The sequence below is a fragment of the Vidua chalybeata genome, chromosome 29 (assembly GCF_026979565.1).
Source record: "Vidua chalybeata isolate OUT-0048 chromosome 29, bVidCha1 merged haplotype, whole genome shotgun sequence".
In the NCBI taxonomy this organism is placed as follows: domain Eukaryota; kingdom Metazoa; phylum Chordata; class Aves; order Passeriformes; family Viduidae; genus Vidua; species Vidua chalybeata.
The window spans coordinates 586,007-613,837 of record NC_071558.1 but is presented as its reverse complement, the minus strand read 5'-3'; the positions used below and the strand labels follow the sequence as shown (position 1 = coordinate 613,837).

General features: G+C 56.1%; 7 protein-coding genes and 1 long non-coding RNA gene across 11 annotated transcripts; 5 read left to right on the top strand and 3 right to left on the bottom strand.

Moving 5' to 3' along the window:
• Positions 1-3,241: 3,241 nt before the first annotated feature.
• On the bottom strand, positions 3,242-9,122 carry LOC128801419 (uncharacterized). The gene is made up of 3 exons (XR_008435186.1): positions 9,041-9,122; positions 5,159-5,347; positions 3,242-4,922 (listed from the first exon to the last, which is right to left on the bottom strand). It is a non-coding gene; the product is annotated as an uncharacterized LOC128801419 (long non-coding RNA).
• Positions 6,430-9,745, top strand: LOC128801417 (feather beta keratin-like). Of its 3 annotated transcripts, none has more exons than XM_053967291.1 (2): positions 6,430-6,584; positions 8,849-9,745. In XM_053967291.1, exon 2 carries the CDS (start codon positions 8,873-8,875, stop codon positions 9,278-9,280), a length of 408 nt encoding a protein of 135 aa, XP_053823266.1. In that variant the 5' UTR covers positions 6,430-6,584; positions 8,849-8,872; the 3' UTR covers positions 9,281-9,745. The 3 variants fall into 3 exon arrangements, with proteins under 3 accessions (XP_053823266.1, XP_053823268.1, XP_053823267.1); XM_053967293.1 differs by lacking the exon at positions 6,430-6,584 and adding an exon at positions 6,868-6,883; XM_053967292.1 differs by lacking the exon at positions 6,430-6,584 and adding an exon at positions 7,532-7,702.
• A 739-nt stretch (positions 9,746-10,484) lies between these two features.
• On the bottom strand, positions 10,485-14,137 carry LOC128801403 (claw keratin-like). Of its 2 annotated transcripts, none has more exons than XM_053967265.1 (2): positions 13,816-14,137; positions 10,485-11,238 (listed from the first exon to the last, which is right to left on the bottom strand). In XM_053967265.1, exon 2 carries the CDS (start codon positions 11,215-11,217, stop codon positions 10,834-10,836), a length of 384 nt encoding a protein of 127 aa, XP_053823240.1. In that variant the 5' UTR covers positions 11,218-11,238; positions 13,816-14,137; the 3' UTR covers positions 10,485-10,833. The 2 variants fall into 2 exon arrangements, with proteins under 2 accessions (XP_053823240.1, XP_053823241.1); XM_053967266.1 differs by lacking the exon at positions 13,816-14,137 and adding an exon at positions 13,127-13,192.
• Positions 12,937-13,822, top strand: LOC128801404 (claw keratin-like). Its single transcript, XM_053967267.1, has one exon. It carries the CDS (start codon positions 13,177-13,179, stop codon positions 13,510-13,512), a length of 336 nt encoding a protein of 111 aa, XP_053823242.1. The 5' UTR covers positions 12,937-13,176; the 3' UTR covers positions 13,513-13,822.
• Positions 14,138-15,700: 1,563 nt separating the features above from the next.
• LOC128801309 (claw keratin-like) lies at positions 15,701-17,001 on the bottom strand. The gene is made up of 2 exons (XM_053967125.1): positions 16,817-17,001; positions 15,701-16,419 (listed from the first exon to the last, which is right to left on the bottom strand). The coding sequence occupies exon 2, from the start codon at positions 16,396-16,398 to the stop codon at positions 15,931-15,933; it is 468 nt and encodes a 155-aa protein (XP_053823100.1). The 5' UTR covers positions 16,399-16,419; positions 16,817-17,001; the 3' UTR covers positions 15,701-15,930.
• Positions 17,002-18,289: 1,288 nt separating this feature from the next.
• Positions 18,290-18,709, top strand: LOC128801318 (claw keratin-like). Its single transcript, XM_053967136.1, has one exon. It carries the CDS (start codon positions 18,290-18,292, stop codon positions 18,707-18,709), a length of 420 nt encoding a protein of 139 aa, XP_053823111.1.
• Positions 18,710-21,719: 3,010 nt separating this feature from the next.
• LOC128801307 (claw keratin-like) lies at positions 21,720-22,990 on the top strand. The gene is made up of 2 exons (XM_053967123.1): positions 21,720-21,793; positions 22,191-22,990. Exon 2 carries the CDS (start codon positions 22,212-22,214, stop codon positions 22,677-22,679), a length of 468 nt encoding a protein of 155 aa, XP_053823098.1. The 5' UTR covers positions 21,720-21,793; positions 22,191-22,211; the 3' UTR covers positions 22,680-22,990.
• Positions 22,991-25,697: 2,707 nt separating this feature from the next.
• LOC128801316 (claw keratin-like) lies at positions 25,698-26,660 on the top strand. Its single transcript, XM_053967131.1, has 2 exons — positions 25,698-25,774; positions 26,172-26,660. The coding sequence occupies exon 2, from the start codon at positions 26,193-26,195 to the stop codon at positions 26,658-26,660; it is 468 nt and encodes a 155-aa protein (XP_053823106.1). The 5' UTR covers positions 25,698-25,774; positions 26,172-26,192.
• The last annotated feature ends 1,171 nt before the right edge of the window (positions 26,661-27,831 follow it).

Here is a 27,831-nt window from a genome sequence, read left to right as displayed (position 1 = left end):
ACCATGGAACCACCTGGGCCAGGCCCTCACAGGGAGCAATTCCTCCCCAAAATCCCACCCAAATTTCCTTTTTTTCAGTCTGAGCCCACCCCTCTGTCCAGTCACTCCAGTTCTGGTGGAAAACTTTCTCCTCCACATTTTATTTTGAACATTTTTGGTCCCAGAAGTGACTTTGGGACTTTTCCTGGGGCTCAATACCCCCCACATCAGCATTAACCAACCTACCAAGCAAAATTGATGAGATTTTGCCTTTTCCCAGAGTTCATCCAGCCTGGATTTTGGGGTGAAATGCTGCTGCCTCCGGGTGCCAGGCCCAGCACAAAAATGCAGATTTTTTTTAATTAATTGAAGCCCTGGAATGAATTTTCCAGCCGACTCACAAGGCTGTTCCCCAAAAATAGGACAAAAATCCTGGGCCAAGCGTGTACAGGCAGGCGCTGGGCACTGTCACCCTCCCTGGGGCACCAGGCTAGGACAAGTTGGGCAATGTGTGAAAGAAATAAATATTAATATTATATATTATGGGCAAGGACCATCTGCAACTTGTGAAAGAAATAAATATTAATATTATATATTATGGGCAAGGACAATCTGCAACATGTGAAATAAATAAATATAAATATTATCTATTATAGGCAAAGATGATCAATGGAGGGATGTGTATCTTAAAATGCAAAAGAAATAAATATAAATATTAAATATTATGTATATATTGGCTGATATTTGGTAATAGCTAGAAGTAATGAGTGATCAAGCTGAGAATTAACGAGCTGACGTTCCCCTACTGGAATTTCCAGGGAATCACGTTTCCAAAATCCTTCCTCAACCCCCGCCAGGCTGTTCTGTCCACACCAATCCACTTCATTTCTTCTAATCCACAAAGGAAATCTGCAAATCTGCTTTTTCCACAAATCGGCTCCTGGGTGATCCTTCCCGTAATGACAGAGGGTTGGGAACGCTGCACAAACATTAATTATCTTTGTACACAAGCCTTGCGACACGAAGATTCGAATTTGGACATCCAGATGTTGGGCAACAGCTGCGCTTTAGCAAGGCGAGGATGGGGGGTTGGGAGCGGCATTTTTCGGGATGGTTATTTTGGGGTTTTTTTGGGAGGGCAGGAGCTGGTTTGGGATTTTTAGTGAATCGCCCCGGGGCTGGGTGAAGGAATTGGCGGAAATTCTGAGGTGGGAGCCAAAGTTCTCCATCCCTCAGGGGTGCAGCTGCATCACCTGGGGTTTCAATGGGCGGAAATTTGGGATATTTGGGGATTTTGAGTGTCTGGACTGACTCAAGAAATCCCCAAATATCCCAAATTTCCGCCCAGGAAATTTACAGAACATTTACAGGTATTTAGAATAAACATTTATAGATATTTAGGAACAGGAAGGAACATTTACAGATATTTAGAATAAACGAATTTATATATATATATAGAATAAACTTTTACAGACATTTAGGAACAGGCAAGAACATTTACAGATATTTAGAAGAAACAAATCCCAAATCTTTCCCCTGTTTTTGCTTTTCCTACACTAAACATCGGGACAAAAAATGCTCAAATATCGGGTGATGACGTCACTCAATTCAGCACAAATCTTCATTAATGACGCTTCGTTGATCCTCCAGGCCCCGAGGGATTGAATTTCCATTAAATTGACCCCCGCAGGGAAGGTTGGTGGCAGCAGAGGCAGGAATTTGTTACCTGGGGCCACCCCGGGAGGACCAGGGCGACTCCGAGCAGCTGCCACACCCAGAGGTTACTAAAAATAGCCGGCTCCTCCCCCCGCATGGTTTGTTTGCATTCCTGTGGTTTATTCCCATTAAACAGCCCCGGCTTTCCCTGCCCTAAACCCTCCTGGAAATGTGGGATTTTCCCCCGGGGGGAGGGATCCGTCCTGCTGGGAGGCAGGTGGGAAAAATTCTAAAATCGAGTGGGAAAAAATCCAAAATCAGGTGGGAAAAATTCCAAAATCGAGTGGGAATAATTCTACAATCAGGTGGGAATAATTCAAAAACCCAGTAGGAAAAATTCCGAAATCAAACGGAAAAAATTCCAAAATCAAGCAGAAAAAATTCCAAAATCAGAGGGAATAATTCAAAAATCCAGTGGGAATAATTCCAAGGAACTTTGGGAAGGCATTTTCAGGCCCCACATCACAAATCAGGGATGCTTTGACAGCTTGGTTTTTATTTTTACCCATCCATTCCTGCCCTGATGGTGCCAACAGCTCCTCTAGCTCCTTCTCTCAGGTCAGATTATCCCGGGAATGCTCAGGGATCATCCCTGGGGTTGTTTTGTCACAGCCAGGGTGGGACATGTGTTGTTTTTGTTTATTTTTAATTTTTTTATTTGGTTTTATTTTGTTTTATTTGTTTTGGTTCTATTTGTTTTTATTGAGTTTTATTTGGTTTTATTTGGTTTTAACGTGACAAAGCTGAGTGACACTGAGCCCAGATCAGTCTCTGGGGTTTGGGATGGTGGAATGGGATGGGATTTCAGATCTTCCCAACCCAGACCAGTCTGGGATTCATCCTTGCCTGACTGCAGGAAAATGAGCAGCACCTTGGGCATCCACATTTATAAGTCCATTGAATTTCACAGCAGCACAGAACGGAATTTTGGAATGGTTTGGATTGGAGTGGAACTCGGAAATCATCTCCTTTCATGGGCAGGAACGAGAAAAATCATCTCGTTCCACCATCCCAGGCGGCTCCAGCCTGGCCTGGGACATTCCAGGGGTGGGAAATCCATGGAATAACCTGGGACCCTCATAGGGAACAATTCCTTTCCAAAATCCCACCCAAATTCCCCCTCTGACCCCATTCCCCGTGTCCTGGCCCTGCAGTTCCTGAGGATAAGTCCCTCTCCAGCTTCCCTGGAGCCCTTCCTGGTGCCTTTTCCTGGTCTGGGGTTTTCATGGGGCAGCAGGAAAGCAGGTGCCCCTTTTGTGCTGTAACAAGAAGAGTTTGGGACCGCTGAGAGCAGAAAAATCTCGGTCTTTGTGGGGAAACTGAGGCAGGTTGTGCAATGCCAGCTGGGGCAAGCAGAGGGAGACGCGAAGTCACCGAGGGAACTCGGATCTGGGGCTCCACCCAAACACCAAAAACCAGAATTAATTAAAAAACAAAAAACCAAAACAAACAGCAGAGAATTCAGGTGTGTTCTGAACAGATTTTATATCATTTATATAATTGGATATTATTTATATCATTATATATGATATATAACATTTCTATCATTTATATAATTGAATTTGCTTTGCTGCCCTGGCCAACCCGGCATTTCAATTTTCTTGCAATTATATATTAGTATATAAATCTATAATATTTATATATAATATTTATGTATAATATTTATGCACAATATTTACATATGATGTGTATAATTTCCATATATTTACATAACACCTATATAACAATTACACTGTTTATGTCATATTTCTATTTCTTTCTACAATATTTATTTTTATTTCTATTATATTTATACATGTTTTATATATGTATATATATTCTACACCTCAGTACAGCTCTCCTCCCTTCATTCCCTTTCCCTTTTGCGCTCCTCCAACATTTAATTCCCTGAATTTATCCCTTTGTTATTTTTCAGGATTTAAAATCTGAAAAATAGCTGGGTTTAATGCCAGCTAGAAGCGAACAAAAAGCAGAAATCCTGGGGCCCACTGCTGGATTTAGGGGGTTCAGCTGCTCTGAGAAACCCTGGAAAGACTAAAAAACCCCAGTGAGCCTCAGTATCCCCCACACCTCGGAGTCCTGGCAAGGCTGGACCATCCTAAAAGAAAAAAATCCCTTTTTTTTATCAGCCGAAAAAACCTCCAGGAAAGGCTCTCTTCATCGGGCACATCTTTTTGGAGCATCTTTTTGGAGCAGACCCTCCCTGCCTCGCGCCCCCCTCCACGGACGGCTCGATCCAGGGGCTGCCGTTTGCTCCAACCCTCCCCAGCGCAGGAACCTGGGATCGGGAAGGATTTCCTGGAGCAGGATGAGACACCCTGGGCGTGCTCCGGGTCCCACCAACCCCAAACCCCTTCGCTGGGCGGATTTGGGGATTTATCCCCACCCCGGGAGCCGCCGGCTCTTGGGCAACCACCACCGAGACCAACCGAGGTCACTCCCTGCCCTGAGCGGGCCGGGGGTCACCGCCTGGATTTTGGGCTTCTCCGACTTTCCCTGCGAAATCCGAGCTCCTGATAGAGCAGAAGGCGCGGGGAGGGAGGTGTTAATTGCGTTAATTACCCGCTCGGCGGCTCCTCCTGCCCGATGGGTGGAATTGTTGCTGATGCGAGCTTTGTGCCGCTGATGTCAGCGGGCAGAGGCGCTTTGAAGTGAGGACGGCGAGGGCTGCCAAGCTCCGGCAGCAGCGCTCCCACCCCAAATCTTTGCTGTCTTTGATGATTCCTGCGTGAGGCAGCGCTCCTGACTCAGCCGCAGCAGCGAACCCCGCGGCTCCGCAGCCCCGCCGAACCGGTTCGGGCACAAAAAACCGAATTAACCGGCATTAAAGCTGCCCCTGCCCTGCGCAAGGATGTAATTTTCGACAGCGATTTAGGATTAATGGATATTAAGTCTCTGTGTTGTGGGGTTTGCAGTCTGCGCTCGCTCTTTGTTCCCTTTGTTACTCACGGGGCGGTTTGGGCTGGAAGAGGACTTAAAACTCGCCCAGTTCCACCCCTGCCGCGGTCCCGGCTCCTTTCAGCCTGACCTCGGACACTTTTCTTCGTTTTGGTGGATTTCTCCTCAAAATCGGGGCCGAACCTTGCATAAATATTCTGGCTCTGAGGGATTTTGGGGCGCTTTCCTGCTCTGCTTCCTGTGCCGGGTAAAAGGTGCAAAAATCAAAGCGGGGGCTTTTCCAAGGCTTCTGAATTTGTGGGAGAATGAGGGATTTCAGTCTCTTAATTCTGCAAAAAAAAAAAAAAAAAATATTTGGGAAAGTTTTGAGAACGGGTTTTCCCAGAAATTCCCTGGAAAAGCTGTGCCAGCGCCTCCCCACCCTCACAAAATTCCTTCCCAAATCCCCCCTAAACCTCCCCTTCCTTCAGTCTGGATCCATCCCGGACCCCAAAATTCCTGACGAACCAACTCCAGGCACTGGAGAAAAACACAAAACGCGACTGAAAAAGAGAAATTTCCTCACCAGATTTCTGCATTTCGGGGGATTTTGGGAGGAGTTGATCCCGTTGTGCTCCAGGGATTGATTTTGCCAGCCAGGATTCGCTTCCTGGCTTGGGAATTCCCAAATGCCACAGGGATCAGCTGAGGAGAGCTGGAATCCTTTCCGAGGGATGAATTTCACACTTTCTCCACGTGCTTTAATCCTCCTGGTCTGGAACAGGAATTTTGGGAAGGGGGGGAGGTGTTGGAGCAAGAAATTCCAAAGGGTCATAAAAAAAACATGGGAAATTTCGGGAGGAGAAGAAAATGGTCGATTTTAGGGCAGGATTTTGGGCTCCTCCTCATAGGCAACGTCCATCCAACCTCATTAGGATTAAATCCTGGGGAAAAACCCCAGGATTCTTCTGCCATGGGCGTGATCCCAAAAAGACCCACACAGCCCCAACTCTTCCCTGCGCACAAAGAAGCCACTGGGAGGATCTTCCCAAAATCCCGGTGCTCTGTGCCCCTTTTTTCCCTTTTCACTCCCTCTTCCCTCCGGAGGGAACCTTTGAGCCTGGAAATGCCCACCTTGAGACGAGGTAAAACCATCCCGGGGTTTGTGGCATGCCAGGAATTATTCTGATTTTATGAGGCACCTCCAGAGATCCCTCAGGGCTTTGGAGCTTATCGGGAATATTCCGGAGACATCAGAAAATGAGATTTCAAAGAGGATCTCAAAATCTCTGCGAGTTTGTCATCCAGGGAAATCAGTTCGTGGCAATCACGGTAATGACATCCTAGAGGATACGGGCTGCTGTGAGCTCACAAAGAATAAATTATGGAAAGTGTTCCATCAAACTCCTCATTTTAAACTTCCCCAATTGGCATAATTCATGAACGGCTTCGTTTTTATTCCAAAGATAACCCCGAGCTTTGCTCTTCAGATTTGCGCCAGATCCTTCCTCTCATTTCGGAGCATATCTGTAAATCCCACCAATATTATGGCAAAGAATCCATTATTTGATAAACGAGGCACGAACACAATTCCCTGTGTTAGGTTTTGCTTCCGTAAGGAAAATCACCCTGGCACTCCAAGATCCCCTGCGCACTCCAGCTTTTAGCCAAGATAAGCTAAAAAAACCTCATTAATTCTCTCTGCATTTTCACCTCTTAATGAAATCGGGAGAGGAAAAGCAGGAAATTCCGAGATGAAAAGACCTGGCGGATTGCCAGCTGCATTTTTGGGGTTATTGCCCAACGCGGCTTTAGATAATCATAAACAGCGAGCAAAACAATTCCTGCGGCTCCAGGAGCGATCCGTGCACCGGGCTGCGCTCCCGAGTCATTAAAGCGCTTTAACAAAGGGTGGCTCAGCCGCCCCCGGCCATCGGGGCAGGATATAAAACCCCTCTGCAGCCTGGCATCTCCTCACTGCCTCTCCCGACTCCTTCTCTCCGCCTCTCTGAGTAAGTTTGGACTCTAAAACTCTCCAGTTTCCTTCTGCTTTTGCGTGGATTTCTCCTCAAAATCGGGGCTGAAGCTTGCCTGAATGTTCTGGTTCTCAGGGATTTAGGAGCGCTGTCCCGCTGGTGCTTTCCGTGCTTGGGCAAAGGGTGCAAAAATCCAAGCGGAGCTTTCCCGGGGCTTTGGAATTTATTAATCTGGAGGTGGCACGGAAGGAAAGAGGAGGAGTTCTGCTCCCGCCAAGAAGAGAAAAGGAAAATTTAACAGGAATTCAGAACAAATCGGGGCGGGGAAGTTAAAGGTGGGAGATAAATGAATGAGGGATTTCCGTCTCTTGATTCTGCAGAAATATTTGGGAAAGTTTCGGGAATGGATTTAACATCGCGTTTGGTTGTGAGGCGCGGTCAGGGAGGTGGGATTCATGGAAAACTGTGGAAAATCCTGCTTGGAAGTGAGCTCGGTGCAGCTCTGCTGCTGTTTGGATCAGCCCATCCTTAATTTAATTGGAGCCACTACACCAAGCGATTATTACGGACTATTAACATAACTGTGCCAATAACTTTCATTTTTAACTCTTAAAACTGATTTACAATCCTAAAGCGCTTTCACAGAAATTAAATTCAGCATTTCTGTAGGTCAGTGCTGCGTTCTAACTTGAGGGAATTTGGAGGGAAATGCCCTGCATGGTTTTTTACGATTTTTTATTTAATTATCAAAAGGATAAATTTGATTTACAAGCTTTAAAAAATATTCTCATGCTGCACCAGGCTTTTATGTGAGGATTTAACCTGAAGAAGTAAACATTATTGAATGAATTTCCCCTAGGTGAAAATGTAATTTTCTTATTTGGCTTGACTATATCACTACATAAATATTTTAATATATATTATATTATATTATATTATATTATATTATATTATATTATATTATATTATATTATATTATATTATATTATAGAAATATTTTAATTATACATTTCATTTATTAAACGAGCACTTAACACTCCCACTTATTTTCAGCCTTTTGCTTTTTTCCCCTGTGTTTTAGCAGAATATTTTCCTGCCTGAAAACAACAGGAATCTGCAAGAAAAATAATACAAAAACTAAGCAGGGTGCTAAGGTGATTATTCCACGCTTAAATACGTGGAAAATCCAAATCCGGATTTTTTTGTTTTGGTTTGTGTTTGTTTGTTGTTTTGTTTTTTTTTGGGGGGGGGGGTGTTGTGTTTTTTTGGGTTCTTTTGTTTGTTGTTTTGTTGTTGTTGTTGTTGTTTTGTTGGTTTGGTTTTGTTTTGTTTTGTTTTGTGGTTTGGGTTTTTTTTGGTTTTTTTTGGGTTTTTTTTTTTTTGGGTTTTTTTTTTTTTTTTTTTTTTTTTTTTTTTTTTTTTGCTTTTATCCCCGTGTGGGAAGAACAGAGACGCTGTGGGAACCAGTTCGAGCGCGTCCTCGGGAATTCCTCCAAAGGGCCGGGAGGGTTTGGGGCAGGGCCGGTGCTTGGAGGTGGCACGGAAGGAAAGAGGAGGAGTTCTGCTCCCGGGGAAGAGGAGAAAAGGAAAATTTAAGAGGAATTCAGAACAAATCGGGGGGTTGAAGTTAAAGGTGGGACATAAAAATATCTAAATTACCTCCCAGGATCTCTTAAAGACAAATGTCAATAACCAAGAGATCAGTTCTTGTCTTTTTCTCAATTATCCCTAACAAGATCTCAAAGCGAAATGTCAATAGCCAAGAGAGCAATTCTGGTTTTTATAAAAATTATCTCTAACGAGGTCTTAGAGCCAAATGTCAACAAACAAGCGATCAGCTGTTGTTCTTACCCGAGTTAAGAATGTCAGTAGTCATGTGCTCAACTCTTGTCTTTTCCCGAGTTTAGGAACACAATATCCTTTTAGAGATATCTCGATTATCTCTAAAAACCACTTAGAGCCAAATGCCAATAAACCTGCGCTCGGCTCGTGTCTTTATCTCGATTATCTCTAACGACCCTTAGAACCAAATGTCAATAAACAAGAGCTCAGGTTTGTCTGTATCCCAATTTCCTCTGGCGATCTTTTAGACCCAAATGTCAATAAACCACTGCTCCAGTTTCGTCTCTATCCCAATTTCCTCTGACGATCTTTTAGAGCCAAATGTCAATAAACCAGCGCTCAAATTCTGTCTCCATCCCAATTTCATCTCTTAGAGCCAAACGCCAACAGCCAAGAGCCGCCGGGAGTCGTTCGTTTCGCTTTTGGAGCTTTGTTTGGTTTTTTTTTTAACCCCGCAGGCTCTCTCCCAGCACCGCCGAGCGATGGCTTCCACTCAGCTGGCCTGTGCCACCCCCTGCGAGCCCAAGTGTCCCCAGCCGTTGGCCAGCAGCACCAACGAGCCCTGCGTGGTGGCCTGCGGCGACTCGCGGGTCATCATCTACCCCCCGCCCGTGGTGGTCACCTTCCCGGGGCCCATCCTCACCACGTACCCGCAGCAAACCGTCGTGGGAGCCTCGGAGCCCTCGGAAGTGGCCCTGGGCGAGCCCCCGGCCGCGGCCGCGCTGCCTACCGAGGTCACGGCCAGGCTGGAGGCGGCGGGGGACAAAGTGGCAGCGCCGGTGCTGGCCCGTGCCGAGCCGCGCTGCGCCCCCAAATATTCCTACAGCTACTCCTCGCAATGGACTCATCCCTGCAATTCCTACCGCTCCGGGAAGCGCTGGACGTGCTGAGCCCCGGAACGGGCAGCAAGGGAAATTCCGGGTGAAATCCGAGCTGTCGTTGGCGGTGCGGCTGCGGCAGCGGCCCCCGGGCTGCTCCGGCTGCTCCCGAGAGCTGCGGGAGCTCAGCCCCCGGGACAGGCGGGCTCGTGGTGCAATTCCTCGGTTTTTTTCCCTTAATTTAGAGCTGTTCTCCCGCAGCTTTGCAGCGCAGTCGTCTGCTTCCGCCGTGCTTTGGCTTATCCCGGATTTTTTACTGGCACTGAGCTTAGAGAGGTGACTTGAAATGCTCGAAATTGCACGCGGCAACGCTGCCAAAAAGGGAAATTCCCCGTTTTTACAAGCGGCATCATTTGGATGCTGGTGATTTGCCAGAGCCTCGCTGAACCCCTGGAACGATGCTCTTTGTTTCCTGTACAGTCTTGTTCCACAATTGGAGGAAAGCTTCGCTTTCCAAATAAATTTTCTCTACCAAAATACATTTTCTGTTTTCCTTTATCACATTAAAAAAAAAAATAAAAAAGGAAGGTTTGGGTGGGAGATCAGGGAAAATCTTCCCCCAGAGGTTGCTGGGCACTGACCAGGCTCCCCAGGAAATGGGCACGGCCCCAGAGCTGCCAGAGCTCCAGGAACATTTGGAAAACCCCCTCAGGGAGAGGAGAGAGCCCAGAGGAGGCTCCAGGATGGGATCCGAGGGATGGAGCAGCTCTGCTGGGAGAGCTGGGAATTTTTACCCTTGAGAAGCTTTGGGATGACCCAGTTGTGGCCTTGCAGGACCTGAAGGAGACCTTCGGGGTCTTCAAGGACCACGGGGAGAGACAATTCACAAGGGATGGGGTGCCAGGACAAGGGGGAATGGGCTCAGACCCAAGGAGAGGAGGTTTAGGTGGGACATTGGGCAGGAATGGTCCCCTGTGAGGGTGCAGAGCCCCTGGGATGGATTTCCCAGAGAAGCTGGGGCTGCCCCATCTCTGGCAGTGTCCAAAGTCAGGACAGGGCTTGGAGCACCCTGGGACAGGGGAAGGTGCCCCTGCCCACGGCAGGGGGTGGAACGGGATGAGTTTTAAGGTCCCTCCCAACCCAAACCACCCTGTGATTCCATGATGGGACATTCCAGACCACTGCTCAGTTAGAGACGTATTTACAGCCAGGATGAAGAAATCCATACCAAAAGAAATCATTCATGCAATGCAGATTCTTTATTGTGGATGAAAAGGCCACAGGCGGTGTCAGCGAGAGACAAACCAGCAGCAAGGCATTGGAAACATGAAAACCCCAAGGCAGCAGCGAGGCCCAGCCCAGGGCTCCAGCCCAGAGATTGCCCCTTCCCAGGGCAAGTTCGGGGCTCGGAGCAGGGCGGAGCAGGGCAGAGCCTCAGCCCAGGCTGGGCACAGAGGGCTGGTGTGGCAGAGAGGGGGCAGCTTTTGGAGGCAGTCCTGGGAGCCCCAAAGGTGCCAGCCGAGGCTCTGCAGGGTCACCTGGCAGTGACGGGGACCCTGCAGCTCCCGGGGCTGCTGGGCCGGCCCTGAGCAGGGGCAGCGCTGAACTCCGCTGGGATTTGGGGCTTAGCAGGGCCCACAGGAGCCCCCGAAGGACTTGGACCCGCGGCCACAGATCCCAGAGCCCCCAAAACCGCCAAAGCTGCCATAACCCCCAAAACCTCCATAGCCCCCAAAGCCCCCAAGGCCCCCAAAGGCCCCGTAGCCTCCACGGCTTCCAAAGGCGCCCCCGGAGCCAGCTCCCACGTAGGGAGCTCCGGCCGAGCCCACGGCGCTCTGCTGCGGGAAGGAGCTGAGGATGGGCCCGGGGAAGGTGACCACCGAGGCCGGGGGCTGGATGACCACCGTGGAGTCGGGGCACTGCCGCACGCAGGGCTCGTTGCAGGTGTCAGCCAGAGGGGCCGGGGTGGCCACCCCGCAGCTGGGGACACACAGGCTGGAGCAGGACATCCTTCGGCTCGGCTGGCAAAGCTGCAAGACAAGGCACAGCCACGGCTCACACCAAGGACTCGGCCCAAAGCCCTGCTGCTCTTGCCCACCTGCTCCCCGTGGCCCAGGACTCGCTCACGATCATCCCAGGCCTTCCCAGCAAGGCCCTGGCACGGCTGGCACGGCTCCTGGAATCCCCTGCTGCCCTCACCATCCCGGCTCTCGCCTGCCCGTGGCAATGAAGAAAAACTCCCTCATCCAAATCACCAGGCTCCCAGAGGCCTTGAGCCCACTGGTGTTACCCCAAGCACCCCAACCCTGACCTGGGACAGCTGCTGCAGCACGGGCACAGAGATTCCTTGGGAAATGGCAGCAAAGATTCCCTGGGGAAGGCACAGAGGAGGAAGGGGGGACGGAGGGAAGAGGGAAGGCTCAGACTTACCACAGCGATCAATGAGCAGAGTCAAGTGGGGAGAGCTGGATGGAGCCCTGTGGAGCCTTCGGACCTTTTATACAGCCCGGAGCGCCTGGGGCACCGTCCAGGGTGGTGACAGAGCCCCAGCAAACCATGGAATCAAGCGGACAAAATTCATGACACAAACTGAAACGTGGGGTAATTACATTGATCCTAATTCGGGCTAGGAACGAGTAAAGGTGCCCTGGAGAGCTACCAGGCCCTGAAGGGACAGACCGTGACCAGTCTCTGCGTGTAAGATAATTTGTTGCTGAAGCCGAGCTCACAGCCCCAATAAACCCTGGTTTGTCACTAATCCCCCGCTTTGCTCATGCATGGGAATTTTGGGCATCACTCAGGAGCGCTTTGAAATCCTGGGCACAGCCGGCATATCTGTCATTAATTCCTTTTTACGGGCTGTTAAATAGGGACGCCGGGAGGGAGAAGCCATCCCACCCACTCGGGGCACATCCCAAACGCCAAACGTGGCAGGACCAGAGTCCCGGAGTGGGGCAGGCTGGGGGGAGCACAGGGGGACAGCAGCCCCCATATCCTGCCCGAGGAGGGCCACCCCACCCGGCACAGGGCTGGGCACAGGGTGTTCTGGGAGGGAGAATCCCTAAGGAATTTTTTGTGCCACTGGGGGATTTGTTAAGTCCCCAATTCACCGCATGGCAGTGCGAAAAGAGGGGGAGATCCTGTATCAGATGAAGCTTCACCAACAATCCATCTCGGCACGGATGTGGGCCTGACACGGGGGGGATGAGGAGTCAGATAAACTCTTCAGAGTAAGGGGACACATACAGAGAGGAGCAAGGAAAGCAGAGAGAGGACCAAGAACCACCCAGACCCTCCAGCCTGGGTGCTTGCCCAGCCCTCCAGTGATTGCCCAGCTGGCCCCGAGGGCTGGCCCAGGGCCTCTTGGCCAAGCCCCCCAGAGCCAGGGTGGCTCTGCCCGTGGCCCACTCAGGACAGGCCCAGCAGGGCTTGGTTGGCTCACGGGCACGGCCGGGCTGGGGCTCAGGGTGGGGGGGCTGGGCACAGCCGTATCCCAGAAGATGCTCAGGATTCTTTGTAAGCAAAGTGAGGGATTAGGGACAGAGCAGGGTTTATTGGGGCTGTGGGCTGAGCTCCAGCAGCACCCTGGCTGTCACCTAATGATGGGCCATGGCTGTGCCTGCAAGCGCCTCTCTCTTGTCCACTCATGTCCACACCAATGTCCACAATGGGGGAATGACAGAATTTTCCTGCGTCCCCTCAATTTATGAAGCTTCTCAACGTGAATTCCAAATTACTGGGGGGGATCTGCCCGCACCCCCCTTCCTGAAGCCCCAGGCTCTCTGGGGTGTATAAAAGGGCTGAGCTCCTTCCACAGCTCCATCCACACTCCAGCACTTGACTCCTCTCATCACTCGGGTAAGTGCAGCTCTGTGAAGCCTCTTGAGGATCTCTCTCAACACCACTCCAGCCTCACACCTTTGCCTCTTTCCCGGGGTGTTTTCCAGAAGCCTCTACCAGTCTCCAGGATGTCCTGCTGTGTCCCCAGCTGCGGCGTGGTCGCCCCGGCCCCTCTGGCTGACACCTGCAACCAGCCCTGCGTGCAGCAGTGCCCCGACTCCACGGTGGTCATCCAGCCCCCGGCCTCGGTGGTCACCTTCCCCGGGCCCATCCTCAGCTCCTTCCCGCAGCAGAGCGCCGTGGGCTCGGCCGGAGCTCCCTACGTCGGAGGCGGCTTCGGCGGCTCCTCCGGACGCCGTGCGGGCTCCGGCGGCTCCGGGGGCTTTGGGGGCTATGGAGGTTTTGGGGGATTCGGAGGTTTTGGGGGCAGCTGCGGCGTCCCCAGAGGCTGCGGGCCCTGCTAAGCCCCAGCCCGAGCGCGCCCCCCGAGCCGGGAGAGCTCCAGGAACGCGCCCGGCCCATCCCCGCTCGCCAAGGCCCGATGGAAGAACAGACCGGCAGACATCCCCCGGCCCCGCTCCGCCGCCTTCCTGCCGCGCTTGGAGCCCCGCAGCGATCGCTGACCGCTCCTGGCAAGACCCCAAATCGCCTCCGGCTCTGCCGGGGGCCGGGACACGCGGGGAACCCTCGCCCAGGGCCCCGCTCCGCTGCCGACCCCTCCTTGCCCCCGCACGGCAATAAAACCTAGCTCGCATTGCAATGGTCACCGGCTCTCGGCTGCTCTGTGCTCCGCACCCGCTGCCCAGCCCGGGCCGCTTTCCTCTGGGGTTCCGCCAGCCCCGCTCAGCGACGGCGGAGGAGAAGCCCCGGCAGCTGCCCGGCTCCTCCTGCCCGTCCTTGGCCAGCCCAGCCCCGCAGCAGAGTCCCCCCGAGCCAGACCCTGCCCGGCCCCTGGCACGGGGCCTCTCCCGCTCCCTGCCCGGCCCCTGCCCGCTGCGGGCTCCTCTCGGCAGCCCCACAGGAGCCCCGGGCCCCACCGCCAGCCCCCTGGCCGTGGGACACTGCCCGAGGGCCGCTGGAGCCCCAGGGCCCTGGGCAGTGGGGGGCGAGTGCAGCCCCCCAAGGGAGCCGGCCCCGCTTGGGGCTCTCGGGAGGCCCCGGCTCCGCAGGGAGAGGGAGAGCAGCACCACAACCGCACCCACTGCTCCCTCATCCCCTCCACCATTCCTGCGCTGCCACTGCCTCCTGCTCCCGCTTCTCCCGGGGATTCCAGCGCGGCTCCTCAGAGCGCTGCCGGCCCCGCCTCGCCCCCGCTGCGGCTGCAGAAGCCCCTCCTGGCACCGCCAGTGTCACCCAGGCCTCGCCAGGGACACGGCTCTGCCCAGGAGCAGCAGCAGAACTGCCCACAGCCCCGGGATCCACAACACACCGGCCTGGCCTTTGCCAACCCTGCTCATGCTGAATGACATGGCCAACATTAAAATATTATTTAATAGATTGGTAATACTGGATACATTGGAACTATTGCCATAATAGGCATACACATTGCTAGAATATTGTCTAAAACTGATCTATATGAACTTAAAACAAGTATGGAACCCCAAACCCAGGGAGCTTTTGTTGTTTATTTGATCTGAGGAAGGAATTTTCAGACTGATCAATAGACAAAGGAAGGGACCTCGTGGAGGTGGGAACTCCAAGCTCCTGCTCCAAGAGCTCCACGAGACTGAACCCTGTGGTGGTTCCATGGCGTGGAGAGGAGACTGGGCAAGATCTGCTCGGGTCTGTCTCCTCCCTTCCCAGCTGCCTCCACCTCAAGGCCGACAGACCAGAACACCTGGGACATGCAGCGGTCATCCTGCATTTCCCTGCACCTTCCATGTGCCCCAGCAATGCCAGCCCAGTGTGGGAGAGGTTTTACAGCGACTTCTGTGAGCCAGAGAGAAGTTTAAGAAGAGGATCCGTGTTCACCCCTGAAAGAATTTCCTATCGAGGTCGTTGACACAGAAACCAAGAAAGAAAGGAGAAATAAGAGACACCTGCAGCTGCCTCTTCCAATGCGCACTTTGTTTGTCTCTCCTGACCAATGAGAAAAGTGTGAATTCCTGAGTTTTGTAGGCATGTATAAAAAGCTTGCGTGCTAGAATAAAACCAGGTTTGAAGCCTTCTGAAAATGCAGTGTGTTGCTCTGTGTTGTGACCATCTCAACTGCAACAGGGCAGTCCCAGAGGTGATTTCAGCTTTGCTGCTTCGGCTGAGGATTCGGAAGAGTTTCTGCAGGAGCCTCATGGTCCATTACCACATGTGGTCATCGAGGGCTTTGGGGATGTCCTTCAGCTCCTGCTGCTGGGAGAGCACGGGGAGCTGTGAGGGATGTGCTCCCCAGAGGCAGCGGGGTCAGACATGCCCAGCTGGGATACACGGAGCCAGCTGTGCCCGGGCTCCAGGGCACCTCCCAGGGCGATTGCAAGAGCCCAGCAGACAGCCCAGAGACTGGGGCAGCGGGAAAAGGGAGGATGAAGGAAAACCAGGAGTCAACATTGCAATGCAAGAGAGCTTTTATTGCAGGGGGAGGGCAGGAGGGGCTGGGCAGAGGAGCAGGGCCACGGCAAAAGGCTTGCCATGGCCTGGCCCTGGGCACAGCCGGGCGAGCAGGAGCAGCAGCCCCGGGCCAGTCTCTAGCACCAGGGCACCAGGAGGCCCACGGGGATGCTCAGGAAGGGCAGGGACAAGGCAGAGCTGGTTCCCAAGCTGGCACGAGGCTGCCGAGGTGCGGAGCCTGGCCATGCCCAAGGGGTTTTGGTCAAGAGAGCGTCGGGTCGGGATGTGCCGGGGTTTCTCCTGGAGCACTTCTTGTTCTGAGGCAGCACTGGGGCTGGGGCTTAGCAGGGCCAGCAGTTGCCATTCAGGTAGCGGTGGCCACTGCTCCAGCCGCCGTAGCCACAGCTCCCATAGCCCCCATAGCCCCCAAGGCCTCCATAGCCCCAGCCTCCACAACCCCAGCCCCCGTAGCCTCCACGGCCTCCATAGCCCCAACCCCCGTAGCCACCACGGCTTCCATAGCCCCAGCCTCCATAACCTCCATAGCCCCCAAGGGCCCCGTAGCCCGCACGGCTTCCAAAGGCGCCCCCGGAGCCAGCTCCCACATAGGGAGCTCCGGCCGAGCCCACGGCGCTCTGCTGCGGGAAGGAGCTGAGGATGGGCCCGGGGAAGGTGACCACCGAGGCCGGGGGCTGGATGACCACCGTGGAGTCGGGGCACTGCCGCACGCAGGGCTCGTTGCAGGTGTCAGCCAGAGGGGCCGGGGTGGCCACCCCGCAGCTGGGGACACACAGGCTGGAGCAGGACATCCTTCGGCTCGGCTGGCAAAGCTGCAAGACAAGGCACAGCCACGGCTCACACCAAGGACTCAGCCCAAAGCCCTGCTGCTCTTGCCCACCTGCTCCCCGTGGCCCAGAACTCGCTCACGATCATCCCAGCCCTTCTGAACACAGCCCCGTCCCATCAAAATGCCTGCTCACATCCCTTGCTGCCCTCACCATCCCGGAGTCTTGCTTGCCCATGGCAATGAAGAAGACTTTGACATCCGAAGGAGCAAAGTCCTCAAGCTTCCAAAAGCCCTCAGTCGCCTGGTGTAGCCCCAGCCTTCCCAGCTCTGCACTTGCAGAGCAAGAGGGGCACACAGCCAAAGGTTCCCCCAGAAAGCCTCAAAGATTCCTTGAGAAAACCACGGATGGAGAAGGAAAGAGGAGGAAATGCTGGACTTACCAAGTTGACAAGGTGAGTCAAGCAGTGGAAGGTGGATAGAGCTCTGTGAAACCTTTGGGCCTTTTATACATCTCCCCAAGGGCCTGGGGCATCAGGAAAGGGAGCGGTGGCAAAAAAAACCGATAAATAGGAATTCATGCTGACAAGCTACATCAGAGAGATAATGACGCAATACAATTATAGACATCAACATCGGGGAGATTGGTGTGGAAACGTGCCCCGGACCCATGGGAGGAACAGCCATGGCCCATCATTACATGACAGCCAGGGTGCTACTGGAGCTCAGCTCACAGCCCCAATAAACCCTGCTCTGTCCCTAATTCCTCACGTTGCTTACAAAGAATGCCGAGCATCCTTTGGGACGTGCTGTGCCCAGCCCCGCCACCCTGAGCCCCAGCCCAGCCATGCCCGTGAGCCAGCCGAGCCCAGCTGGGCCTGTCCTGGGCCACGGGCAGAGCCAGCCTGGCTCTGGGGGGCTCGGCCAAGAGGCCCTGGGCCAGCCCTCGGGGCCAGCTGGGCAATGCAGCCCCTCCAGGAGGGCTCAGCCAGGGCCCAGCTGGCAGACACGGGATGGGAGGAGCCACAGGGACCCGGCCCCGCTGCTGCCCTTCGGCCCCTCCCGTGGTGTCCCCTCTGTCACGGCTCTCCCGGGCTCTAGCCCGCCGCTTTCCCCCTTCCCCCTTCCCTGGGGGTTTGGGGCTTGCCCACCAGTGGCATCTGCCCCCTTTGCGGGACCATCAAGGGAAACTGGGACATGGAAACCCCAATGTCCTGCAGAACCTCCGAGGGGCAATTCACAGACATGGCAGGGAACCCCAAAACCTTGCAATGGACATTTCTGCTGGCACTGGCAGTCGGTGGGATTTGGGAGACACCCCGAGAGTGGCTTCTCCTTTGCCCAAGCTGCCGCTGCCTCTGTTTACCAGCCCATAAAATGCCGGTAATGACAGGGGTGATGGCTGGGGCAGCGCTTCCAAGGTGCTGCCAGATGCCGGGAATTGTTCTCTGTAAGCAAAGTGAAGGATTAGGGACAGAGCAGGGTTTATTGGGGCTGTGGGCTGAGCTCCAGCAGCACCCTGGCTGTCACCTAATGTTGGGCCACGGCTGTCCCTCTCATCACTTCCTTCATGTCCAGGACATGTTTTCACACCTGTGTCCCCAATGAGGGGATGCCATGGAATTATCTTGCAACATTATCGCTCTGATGACACTCGTCACCCTGAATTCCTGATTACTCGGGTTTTTTGTCACCACCCTTTTCCTGAAGCCCCAGGCTCTCTGGGGTGTATAAAAGGGCAGAGCTGCATGCAGAGCTCCATCCCCACTTCTCCACTTGACTCCTCTCATCATCTGGGTAAGTGCAGAACTCCGAAGTCTGTTGGGGATCTCTCTTGGTCCCCTTCCAGGGAATTCCTTCCTTACACATTTGCTTCTTCACAGGGCGTTTTCCAGAAGCCTTCACCAGTCTCAAGGATGTCCTGCTCCAGCCTGTGTGTCCCCAGCTGCGGGGTGGCCACCCCGGCCCCTCTGGCTGACACCTGCAACGAGCCCTGTGTGCGGCAGTGCCCCGACTCCACGGTGGTCATCCAGCCCCCGGCCTCGGTGGTCACCTTCCCCGGGCCCATCCTCAGCTCCTTCCCGCAGCAGAGCGCCGTGGGCTCGGCAGGAGCTCCCTATGTGGGAGCTGGCTCCGGGGGCGCCTTTGGAAGCCGTGCGGGCTACGGGGCCCTTGGGGGCTATGGAGGTTATGGAGGCTGGGGCTATGGAAGCCGTGGTGGCTACGGGGGTTGGGGCTATGGAGGCCTTGGGGGCTATGGGGGCTATGGGAGCTGTGGCTACGGCGGCTGGAGCAGTGGCCACCGCTACCTGAATGGCAACTGCTGGCCCTGCTAAGCCCCAGCCCCAGTGCTGCCTCAGAACAAGAAGTGCTCCAGGAGAAACCCCGGCACATCCCGACCCGACGCTCTCTTGACCAAAACCCCTCGGGCATGGCCAGGCTCCGCACCTCGGCAGCCTCGTGCCAGCTTGGGAACCAGCTCTGCCTTGTCCCTGCCCTTCCTGAGCATCCCCACGGGGCTCCTGGTGCCCTGGTGCTAGAGACTGGCCCGGGGCTGCTGCTCCTGCTCGCCCGGCTGTGCCCAGGGCCAGGCCACGGCAGGCTCTTGGCCATGGCTGTGCTCCTCTGCCCAGCCCCTCCTGCCCTACCCCTGCAATAAAAGCTCTCTTGCATTGCAATGTTGACTCCTGGTTTTCCTTCATCCTCCCTTTTCCCGCTGCCCCAATCTCTGGGCTGTCTGCTGGGCTCTTGCAATCGCCCTGGGAGGTGCCCTGGAGCCCGGGCACAGCTGGCTCCATGTGTCCCAGCTGGGCATGTCTGACCCCGCTGCCTCTGGGGAGCACATCCCTCACAGCTCCCCGTGCTCTCCCAGCAGCAGGAGCTGAAGGACATCCCCAAAGCCCTCGATGACCACAGTAATGGACCATGAGGCTCCTGCAGAAACTCTTCCGAATCCTCAGCCGAAGCAGCAAAGCTGAAATCGCCTCTGGGTCTGCGCTGTTGCAGTTGAGATGGTCACAACACAGAGCAACACACTGCATTTTCAGAAGGCTTCAAACCTGGTTTTATTCTTGCACACATGCTTTTTATACATTCCTACAAAACTCAGGAATTTACACTTTTCTCATTGGTCAGGAGAGACAAACAAAGTGCACATTGGAAGAGGCAGCTGCAGGTGTCTCTTATTTCTCCTTTCTTTCTTGGTTTCTGTGTCAACGACCTCGATAGGAAATTCTTTCAGGGGTGAACACGGATCCTCTTCTTAAACTTCTCTCTGGCTCACAGAAGTCGCTGTAAACCTCTCCCACACTGGGCTGGCATTGCTGGGGCACATGCAAGGTGCAGGGAAATGCAGGATGACCGCTGCATGTCCCAGGTGTTCTGGCCTGTCGGCCTTGAGGTGGAGGCAGCTGGGAAGGGAGGAGACAGACCCGAGCAGATCTTGCCCAGTCTCCTCTCCACGCCATGGAACCACCACAGGGTTCAGTCTCGTGGAGCTCTTGGAGCAGGAGCTTGGAGTTCCCACCTCCACGAGGTCCCTTCCTTTGTCTATTGATCAGTCTGAAAATTCCTTCCTCAGATCAAATAAACAACAAAAGCTCCCTGGGTTTGGGGTTCCATACTTGTTTTAAGTTCATATAGATCAGTTTTAGACAATATTCTAGCAATGTGTATGCCTATAATGGCAATAGTTCCAATGTATCCAGTATTACCAATCTATTAAATAATATTTTAATGTTGGCCATGTCATTCAGCATGAGCAGGGTTGGCAAAGTCCAGGCCGGTGTGTTGTGGATCCCGGGGCTGTGGGCAGTTCTGCTGCTGCTCCTGGGCAGAGCCGTGTCCCTGGCGAGGCCTGGGTGACACTGGCGGTGCCAGGAGGGGCTTCTGCAGCCGCAGCGGGGGTGAGGCGGGGCCGGCAGCGCTCTGAGGAGCCGCGCTGGAATCCCCGGGAGAAGCGGGAGCAGGAGGCAGCGGCGGTGCAGGAATGGTGGAGGGGATGAGGGAGCAGTGGGTGCGGTTGTGGTGCTGCTCTCCCTCTCCCTGCGGAGCCGGGGCCTCCCGAGAGCCCCGAGCGGGGCCGGCTCCCTTGGGGGGCTGCACTCGCCCCCCACTGCCCAGGGCCCTGGGGCTCCAGCGGCCCTCGGGCAGTGTCCCACGGCCAGGGGGCTGGCGGTGTGGCCCGGGGCTCCTGTGGGGCTGCCGAGAGGAGCCCGCAGCGGGCAGGGGCCGGGCAGGGAGCGGGAGAGGCCCCGTGCCAGGGGCCGGGCAGGGTCTGGCTCGGGGGGACTCTGCTGCGGGGCTGGGCTGGCCAAGGACGGGCAGGAGGAGCCCGGGCAGCTGCCGGGGCTTCTCCTCCGCCGTCGCCAAGCGGGGCCCCTGGGCGAGGGCTCCCCGCATTTCCTGGCCAGGAGCCGAGCTGGGGCTGTGCTGGGAGCCGGCAGCGATCGCTGCAGGGCACCCAGCGCGGCTGGAAGGCGATGGAGCATGGCCGGGGGATGTCCCAGGTTCCAGGGACAATCAAAGGTTCTAGGGACATCCAGGCACATGACATGTCCCAAATCCCACCGACTGCCAGTGCCAGCAGAAATGTTCATTGCAAGGTTTTGGGGTTCCCTGCCATGTCTGTGAATTGCCCCTCGGAGGTTCTGCAGGACATTGGGGTTTCCATGTCCCAGTTTCCCTTGATGGTCCCGCAAAGGGGGCAGATGCCACTGGTGGGCAAGCCCCAAACCCCCAGGGAAGGGGGAAAGCGGCGGGCCAGAGCCCGGGAGAGCCGTGACAGAGGGGACACCACGGGAGGGGCCGAAGGGCAGCAGCGGGGCCGGGTCCCTGTGGCTCCTCCCGTCCCGTGTCTGCCAGCTGGGCCCTGGCCGAGCCCTCCTGGAGGGGCTGCATTGCCCAGCTGGCCCCGAGGGCTGGCCCAGGGCCTCTTGGCCGAGCCCCCCAGAGCCAGGCTGGCTCTGCCCATGGCCCAGGACAGGCCCAGCTGGGCTCGGCTGGTTCACAGGCATGGCCGGGCTGGGGCTCAGGGTGGCGGGGCTGGGCACAGCACGTCCCAAAGGATGCTCGGCATTCTTTGTAAGCAACGTGAGGGATTAGGGACAGAGCAGGGTTTATTGGGGCTGTGAGCTGAGCTCCAGCAGCACCCTGGCTGTCATGTAATGATGGGCCATGGCTGTTCCTCCCATGGGTCCGGGGCATGTTTCCACACCAATCTCCCCGATGTTGATGTCTATAATTGTATTGCGTCATTATCTCTCTGATGTAGCTTGTCAGCTTGAATTCCTAATTACCTGTTTTTTTTTGCCACCGCTCCCTTTCCTGATGCCCCAGGCCCTTGGGGAGATGTATAAAAGGCCCAAAGGTTTCACAGAGCTCTATCCACCTTCCACTGCTTGACTCACCTTGTCAACTTGGTAAGTCCAGCATTTCCTCCTCTTTCCTTCTCCATCCGTGGTTTTCTCAAGGAATCTTTGAGGCTTTCTGGGGGAACCTTTGGCTGTGTGCCCCTCTTGCTCTGCAAGTGCAGAGCTGGGAAGGCTGGGGCTACACCAGGCGACTGAGGGCTTTTGGAAGCTTGAGGACTTTGCTCCTTCGGATGTCAAAGTCTTCTTCATTGCCATGGGCAAGCAAGACTCCGGGATGGTGAGGGCAGCAAGGGATGTGAGCAGGCATTTTGATGGGACGGGGCTGTGTTCAGAAGGGCTGGGATGATCGTGAGCGAGTTCTGGGCCACGGGGAGCAGGTGGGCAAGAGCAGCAGGGCTTTGGGCCGAGTCCTTGGTGTGAGCCGTGGCTGTGCCTTGTCTTGCAGCTTTGCCAGCCGAGCCGAAGGATGTCCTGCTCCAGCCTGTGTGTCCCCAGCTGCGGGGTGGCCACCCCGGCCCCTCTGGCTGACACCTGCAACGAGCCCTGCGTGCGGCAGTGCCCCGACTCCACGGTGGTCATCCAGCCCCCGGCCTCGGTGGTCACCTTCCCCGGGCCCATCCTCAGCTCCTTCCCGCAGCAGAGCGCCGTGGGCTCGGCCGGAGCTCCCTATGTGGGAGCTGGCTCCGGGGGCGCCTTTGGAAGCCGTGCGGGCTACGGGGCCCTTGGGGGCTATGGAGGTTATGGAGGCTGGGGCTATGGAAGCCGTGGTGGCTATGGGGGTTGGGGCTATGGAGGCCGTGGAGGCTACGGGGGCTGGGGTTGTGGAGGCTGGGGCTATGGAGGCCTTGGGGGCTATGGGGGCTATGGGAGCTGTGGCTACGGCGGCTGGAGCAGTGGCCACCGCTACCTGAATGGCAACTGCTGGCCCTGCTAAGCCCCAGCCCCAGTGCTGCCTCAGAACAAGAAGTGCTCCAGGAGAAACCCCGGCACATCCCGACCCGACGCTCTCTGGACCAAAACCCCTTGGGCATGGCCAGGCTCCGCACCTCGGCAGCCTCGTGCCAGCTTGGGAACCAGCTCTGCCTTGTCCCTGCCCTTCCTGAGCATCCCCGTGGGCCTCCTGGTGCCCTGGTGCTAGAGACTGGCCCGGGGCTGCTGCTCCTGCTCGCCCGGCTGTGCCCAGGGCCAGGCCATGGCAAGCCCTTGGCCGTGGCCCTGCTCCTCTGCCCAGCCCCTCCTGCCCTCCCCCTGCAATAAAAGCTCTCTTGCATTGCAATGTTGACTCCTGGTTTTCCTTCATCCTCCTATTTCCCGCTGCCCCAGTCTCTGGGCTGTCTGCTGGGCTCTTGCAATCGCCCTGGGAGGTGCCCTGGAGCCCGGGCACAGCTGGCTCCGTGTATCCCAGCTGGGCATGTCTGACCCCGCTGCCTCTGGGGAGCACATCCCTCACAGCTCCCCGTGCTCTCCCAGCAGCAGGAGCTGAAGGACATCCCCAAAGCCCTCGATGACCACATGTGGTAATGGACCACGAGGCTCCTGCAGAAACTCTTCCGAATCCTCAGCCGAAGCAGCAAAGCTGAAATCACCTCTGGGACTGCCCTGTTGCAGTTGAGATGGTCACAACACAGAGCAACACACTGCATTTTCAGAAGGCTTCAAACCTGGTTTTATTCTTGCACGCAAGCTTTTTATACATGCCTACAAAACTCAGGAATTCACACTTTTCTCATTGGTCAGGAGAGACAAACAAAGTGCACATTGGAAGAGGCAGCTGCAGGTGTCTCTTATTTCTCCTTTCTTTCTTGGTTTCTGTGTCAACGACCTCGGTAGGAAATTCTTTCAGGGGTGAACACGGATCCTCTTCTTAAACTTCTCTCTGGCTCACAGAAGTCGCTGTAAACCTCTCCCACACTGGGCTGGCATTGCTGGGGCACATGCAAGGTGCAGGGAAATGCAGGATGACCGCTGCATGTCCCAGGTGTTCTGGCCTGTCGGCCTTGAGGTGGAGGCAGCTGGGAAGGGAGGAGACAGACCCGAGCAGATCTTGCCCAGTCTCCTCTCCACGCCATGGAACCACCACAGGGTTCAGTCTCGTGGAGCTCTTGGAGCAGGAGCTTGGAGTTCCCACCTCCACGAGGTCCCTTCCTTTGTCTATTGATCAGTCTGAAAATTCCTTCCTCAGATCAAATAAACAACAAAAGCTCCCTGGGTTTGGGGTTCCATACTTGTTTTAAGTTCATATAGATCAGTTTTAGACAAAATTCTAGTAATGTGTATGCCTATTATGGCAATAGTTCCAATGTATCCAGTATTATCAGTCTATTAAATAATATTTTAATGTTGGCCATGTCATTCAGCGTGAGCAGGGTTGGCAAAGTCCAGGCCGGTGTGTTGTGGATCCCGGGGCTGTGGGCAGTTCTGCTGCTGCTCCTGGGCAGAGCCGTGTCCCTGGCGAGGCCTGGGTGACACTGGCGGTGCCAGGAGGGGCTTCTGCAGCCGCAGCGGGGGCGAGGCGGGGCCGGCAGCGCTCTGAGGAGCCGCGCTGGAATCCCCGGGAGAAGCGGGAGCAGGAGGCAGTGGCAGCGCAGGAATGGTGGAGGGGATGAGGGAGCAGTGGGTGCGGTTGTGGTGCTGCTCTCCCTCTCCCTGCGGAGCCGGGGCCTCCCGAGAGCCCCAAGCGGGGCCGGCTCCCTTGGGGGGCTGCACTCGCCCCCCACTGCCCAGGGCCCTGGGGCTCCAGCGGCCCTCGGGCAGTGTCCCACAGCCAGGGGGCTGGCGGTGGGGCCCGGGGCTCCTGTGGGGCTGCCGAGAGGAGCCCGCAGCGGGCAGGGGCCGGGCAGGGAGCGGGAGAGGCCCCGTGCCAGGGGCCGGGCAGGGTCTGGCTCGGGGGGACTCTGCTGCGGGGCTGGGCTGGCCAAGGACGGGCAGGAGGAGCCCGGGCAGCTGCCGGGGCTTCTCCTCCGCCGTCGCCGAGCGGGGCGCTGGGCGAGGGCTCCCCGCGTGTCCCGGCCGTGGGCAGAGCAGGAGCCGAGCTGGGGCTGTGCTGGGAGCCGGCAGCGATCGCTGCGGGGCACCGAGCGCGGCTGGAAGGCGATGGAGCATGGCCGGGGGATGTCCCAGGTTCCAGGGACAATCAAAGGTTCCAGGCACATTCCATGTCCCAAATCCCACCGACTGCCAGTGCCAGCAGAAATGTTCATTGCAAGGTTTTGGGGTTCCCTGCCATGTCTGTGAATTGCCCCTCGGAGGTTCTGCAGGACATTGGGGTTTCCATGTCCCAGTTTCCCTTGATGGTCCCGCAAAGAGCAGAGGGGGCAGATGCCACTGGTGGGCAAGCCCCAAACCCCCAGGGAAGGGGGAAAGCGGCGGGCCAGAGCCCGGGAGAGCCGTGACAGAGGGGACACCACGGGAGGGGCCGAAGGGCAGCAGCGGGGCCGGGTCCCTGTGGCTCCTCCCGTCCCGTGTCTGCCAGCTGGGCCCTGGCCGAGCCCTCCTGGAGGGGCTGCATTGCCCAGCTGGCCCCGAGGGCTGGCCCAGGGCCTCTTGGCCGAGCCCCCCAGAGCCAGGCTGGCTCTGCCCGTGGCCCAGGACAGGCCCAGCTGGGCTCGGCTGGTTCACGGGCATGGCCGGGCTGGGGCTCAGGGTGGCGGGGCTGGGCACAGCACGTCCCAAAGGATGCTCGGCATTCTTTGTAAGCAACGTGAGGGATTAGGGACAGAGCAGGGTTTATTGGGGCTGTTTGCTGAGCTCCAGCAGCACCCTGGCTGTCATGTAATGATGGGCCATGGCTGTTCCTCCCATGGGTCCAGGGCACGTTTCCACACCAATCTCCCCGATGTTGATGTCTATAATTGTATTGCGTCATTATCTCTCTGATGTAGCTTGTCAGCTTGAATTCCTAATTACCTGGTTTTTTTTGCCACCGCTCCCTTTCCTGATGCCCCAGGCCCTTGGGGAGATGTATAAAAGGCCCAAAGGTTTCACAGAGCTCTATCCACCTTCCACTGCTTGACTCGCCTTGTCAACTTGGTAAGTCCAGCATTTCCTCCTCTTTCCTTCTCCATCCGTGGTTTTCTCAAGGAATCTTTGAGGCTTTCTGGGGGAACCTTTGGCTGTGTGCCCCTCTTGCTCTGCCAGTGCAGAGCTGGGAAGGCTGGGGCTACACCAGGCGACTGAGGGCTTTTGGAAGCTTGAGGACTTTGCTCCTTCGGATGTCAAAGTCTTCTTCATTGCCATGGGCAAGCAAGACTCCGGGATGGTGAGGGCAGCAAGGGATGTGAGCAGGCATTTTGATGGGACGGGGCTGTGTTCAGAAGGGCTGGGATGATCGTGAGCGAGTTCTGGGCCACGGGGAGCAGGTGGGCGAGAGCAGCAGGGCTTTGGGCCGAGTCCTTGGTGTGAGCCGTGGCTGTGCCTTGTCTTGCAGCTTTGCCAGCCGAGCCGAAGGATGTCCTGCTCCAGCCTGTGTGTCCCCAGCTGCGGGGTGGCCACCCCGGCCCCTCTGGCTGACACCTGCAACGAGCCCTGCGTGCGGCAGTGCCCCGACTCCACGGTGGTCATCCAGCCCCCGGCCTCGGTGGTCACCTTCCCCGGGCCCATCCTCAGCTCCTTCCCGCAGCAGAGCGCCGTGGGCTCGGCCGGAGCTCCCTATGTGGGAGCTGGCTCCGGGGGCGCCTTTGGAAGCCGTGCGGGCTACGGGGCCCTTGGGGGCTATGGAGGTTATGGAGGCTGGGGCTATGGAAGCCGTGGTGGCTACGGGGGTTGGGGCTATGGAGGCCGTGGAGGCTACGGGGGCTGGGGTTGTGGAGGCTGGGGCTATGGAGGCCTTGGGGGCTATGGGGGCTATGGGAGCTGTGGCTACGGCGGCTGGAGCAGTGGCCACCGCTACCTGAATGGCAACTGCTGGCCCTGCTAAGCCCCAGCCCCAGTGCTGCCTCAGAACAAGAAGTGCTCCAGGAGAAACCCCGGCACATCCCGACCCGACGCTCTCAGGACCAAAACCCCTTGGGCATGGCCGGGCTCCGCGCCTCGGCAGCCTCGTGCCAGCTTGGGAACCAGCTCTGCCTTGTCCCTGCCCTTCCTGAGCATCCCCACGGGGCTCCTGGTGCCCTGGTGCTAGAGACTGGCCCGGGGCTGCTGCTCCTGCTCGCCCAGCTGTGCCCAGGGCCAGGCCACGGCAGGCTCTTGGCCATGCCCTGCTCCTCTGCCCAGCCCCTCCTGCCCTCCCCCTGCAATAAAAGCTCTCTTGCATTGCAATGTTGACTCCTGGTTTTCCTTCATCCTCCCTTTTCCCACTGCCCCAATCTCTGGGCTGTCTGCTGGGCTCTTGCAATCGCCCTGGGAGGTGCCCTGGAGCCCGGGCACAGCTGGCTCCATGTGTCCCAGCTGGGCATGTCTGACCCCGCTGCCTCTGGGGAGCACATCCCTCACAGCTCCCCGTGCTCTCCCAGCAGCAGGAGCCGCAGGATATCCCCAATGCCCTCACTGATCACGGGAAAGGAGCACGAGGCTCCTGCAGAAACTCTTCCGAATCCTCAGCCAAAGCAGCAAAGCTGAAATCACCTCTGGGACTGCCCTGTTGCAGTTGAGATGGTCACAACACAGAGCAACACACTGCATTTTCAGAAGGCTTCAAACCTGGTTTTATTCTTGCACGCAAGCTTTTTATACATTCTTACAAAACTCAGGAATTTACACTTTTCTCATTGGTCAGGAGAGACAAACAAAGTGCACATTGGAAGAGGCAGCTGCAGGTGTCTCTTATTTCTCCTTCTTTCCTTCTTGGTTTCTGTGTCAACGACCTCGGTAGGAAATTCTTTCAGGGGTGAACACGGATCCTCTTCTTAAACTTCTCTCTGGCTCACAGAAGTCGCTGTAAAACCTCTCCCACACTGGGCTGGCATTGCTGGGGCACATGCAAGGTGCAGGGAAATGCAGGATGACCGCTGCATGTCCCAGGTGTTCTGGCCTGTCGGCCTTGAGGTGGAGGCAGCTGGGAAGGGAGGAGACAGACCCGAGCAGATCTTGCCCAGTCTCCTCTCCACGCCATGGAACCACCACAGGGTTCAGTCTCGTGGAGCTCTTGG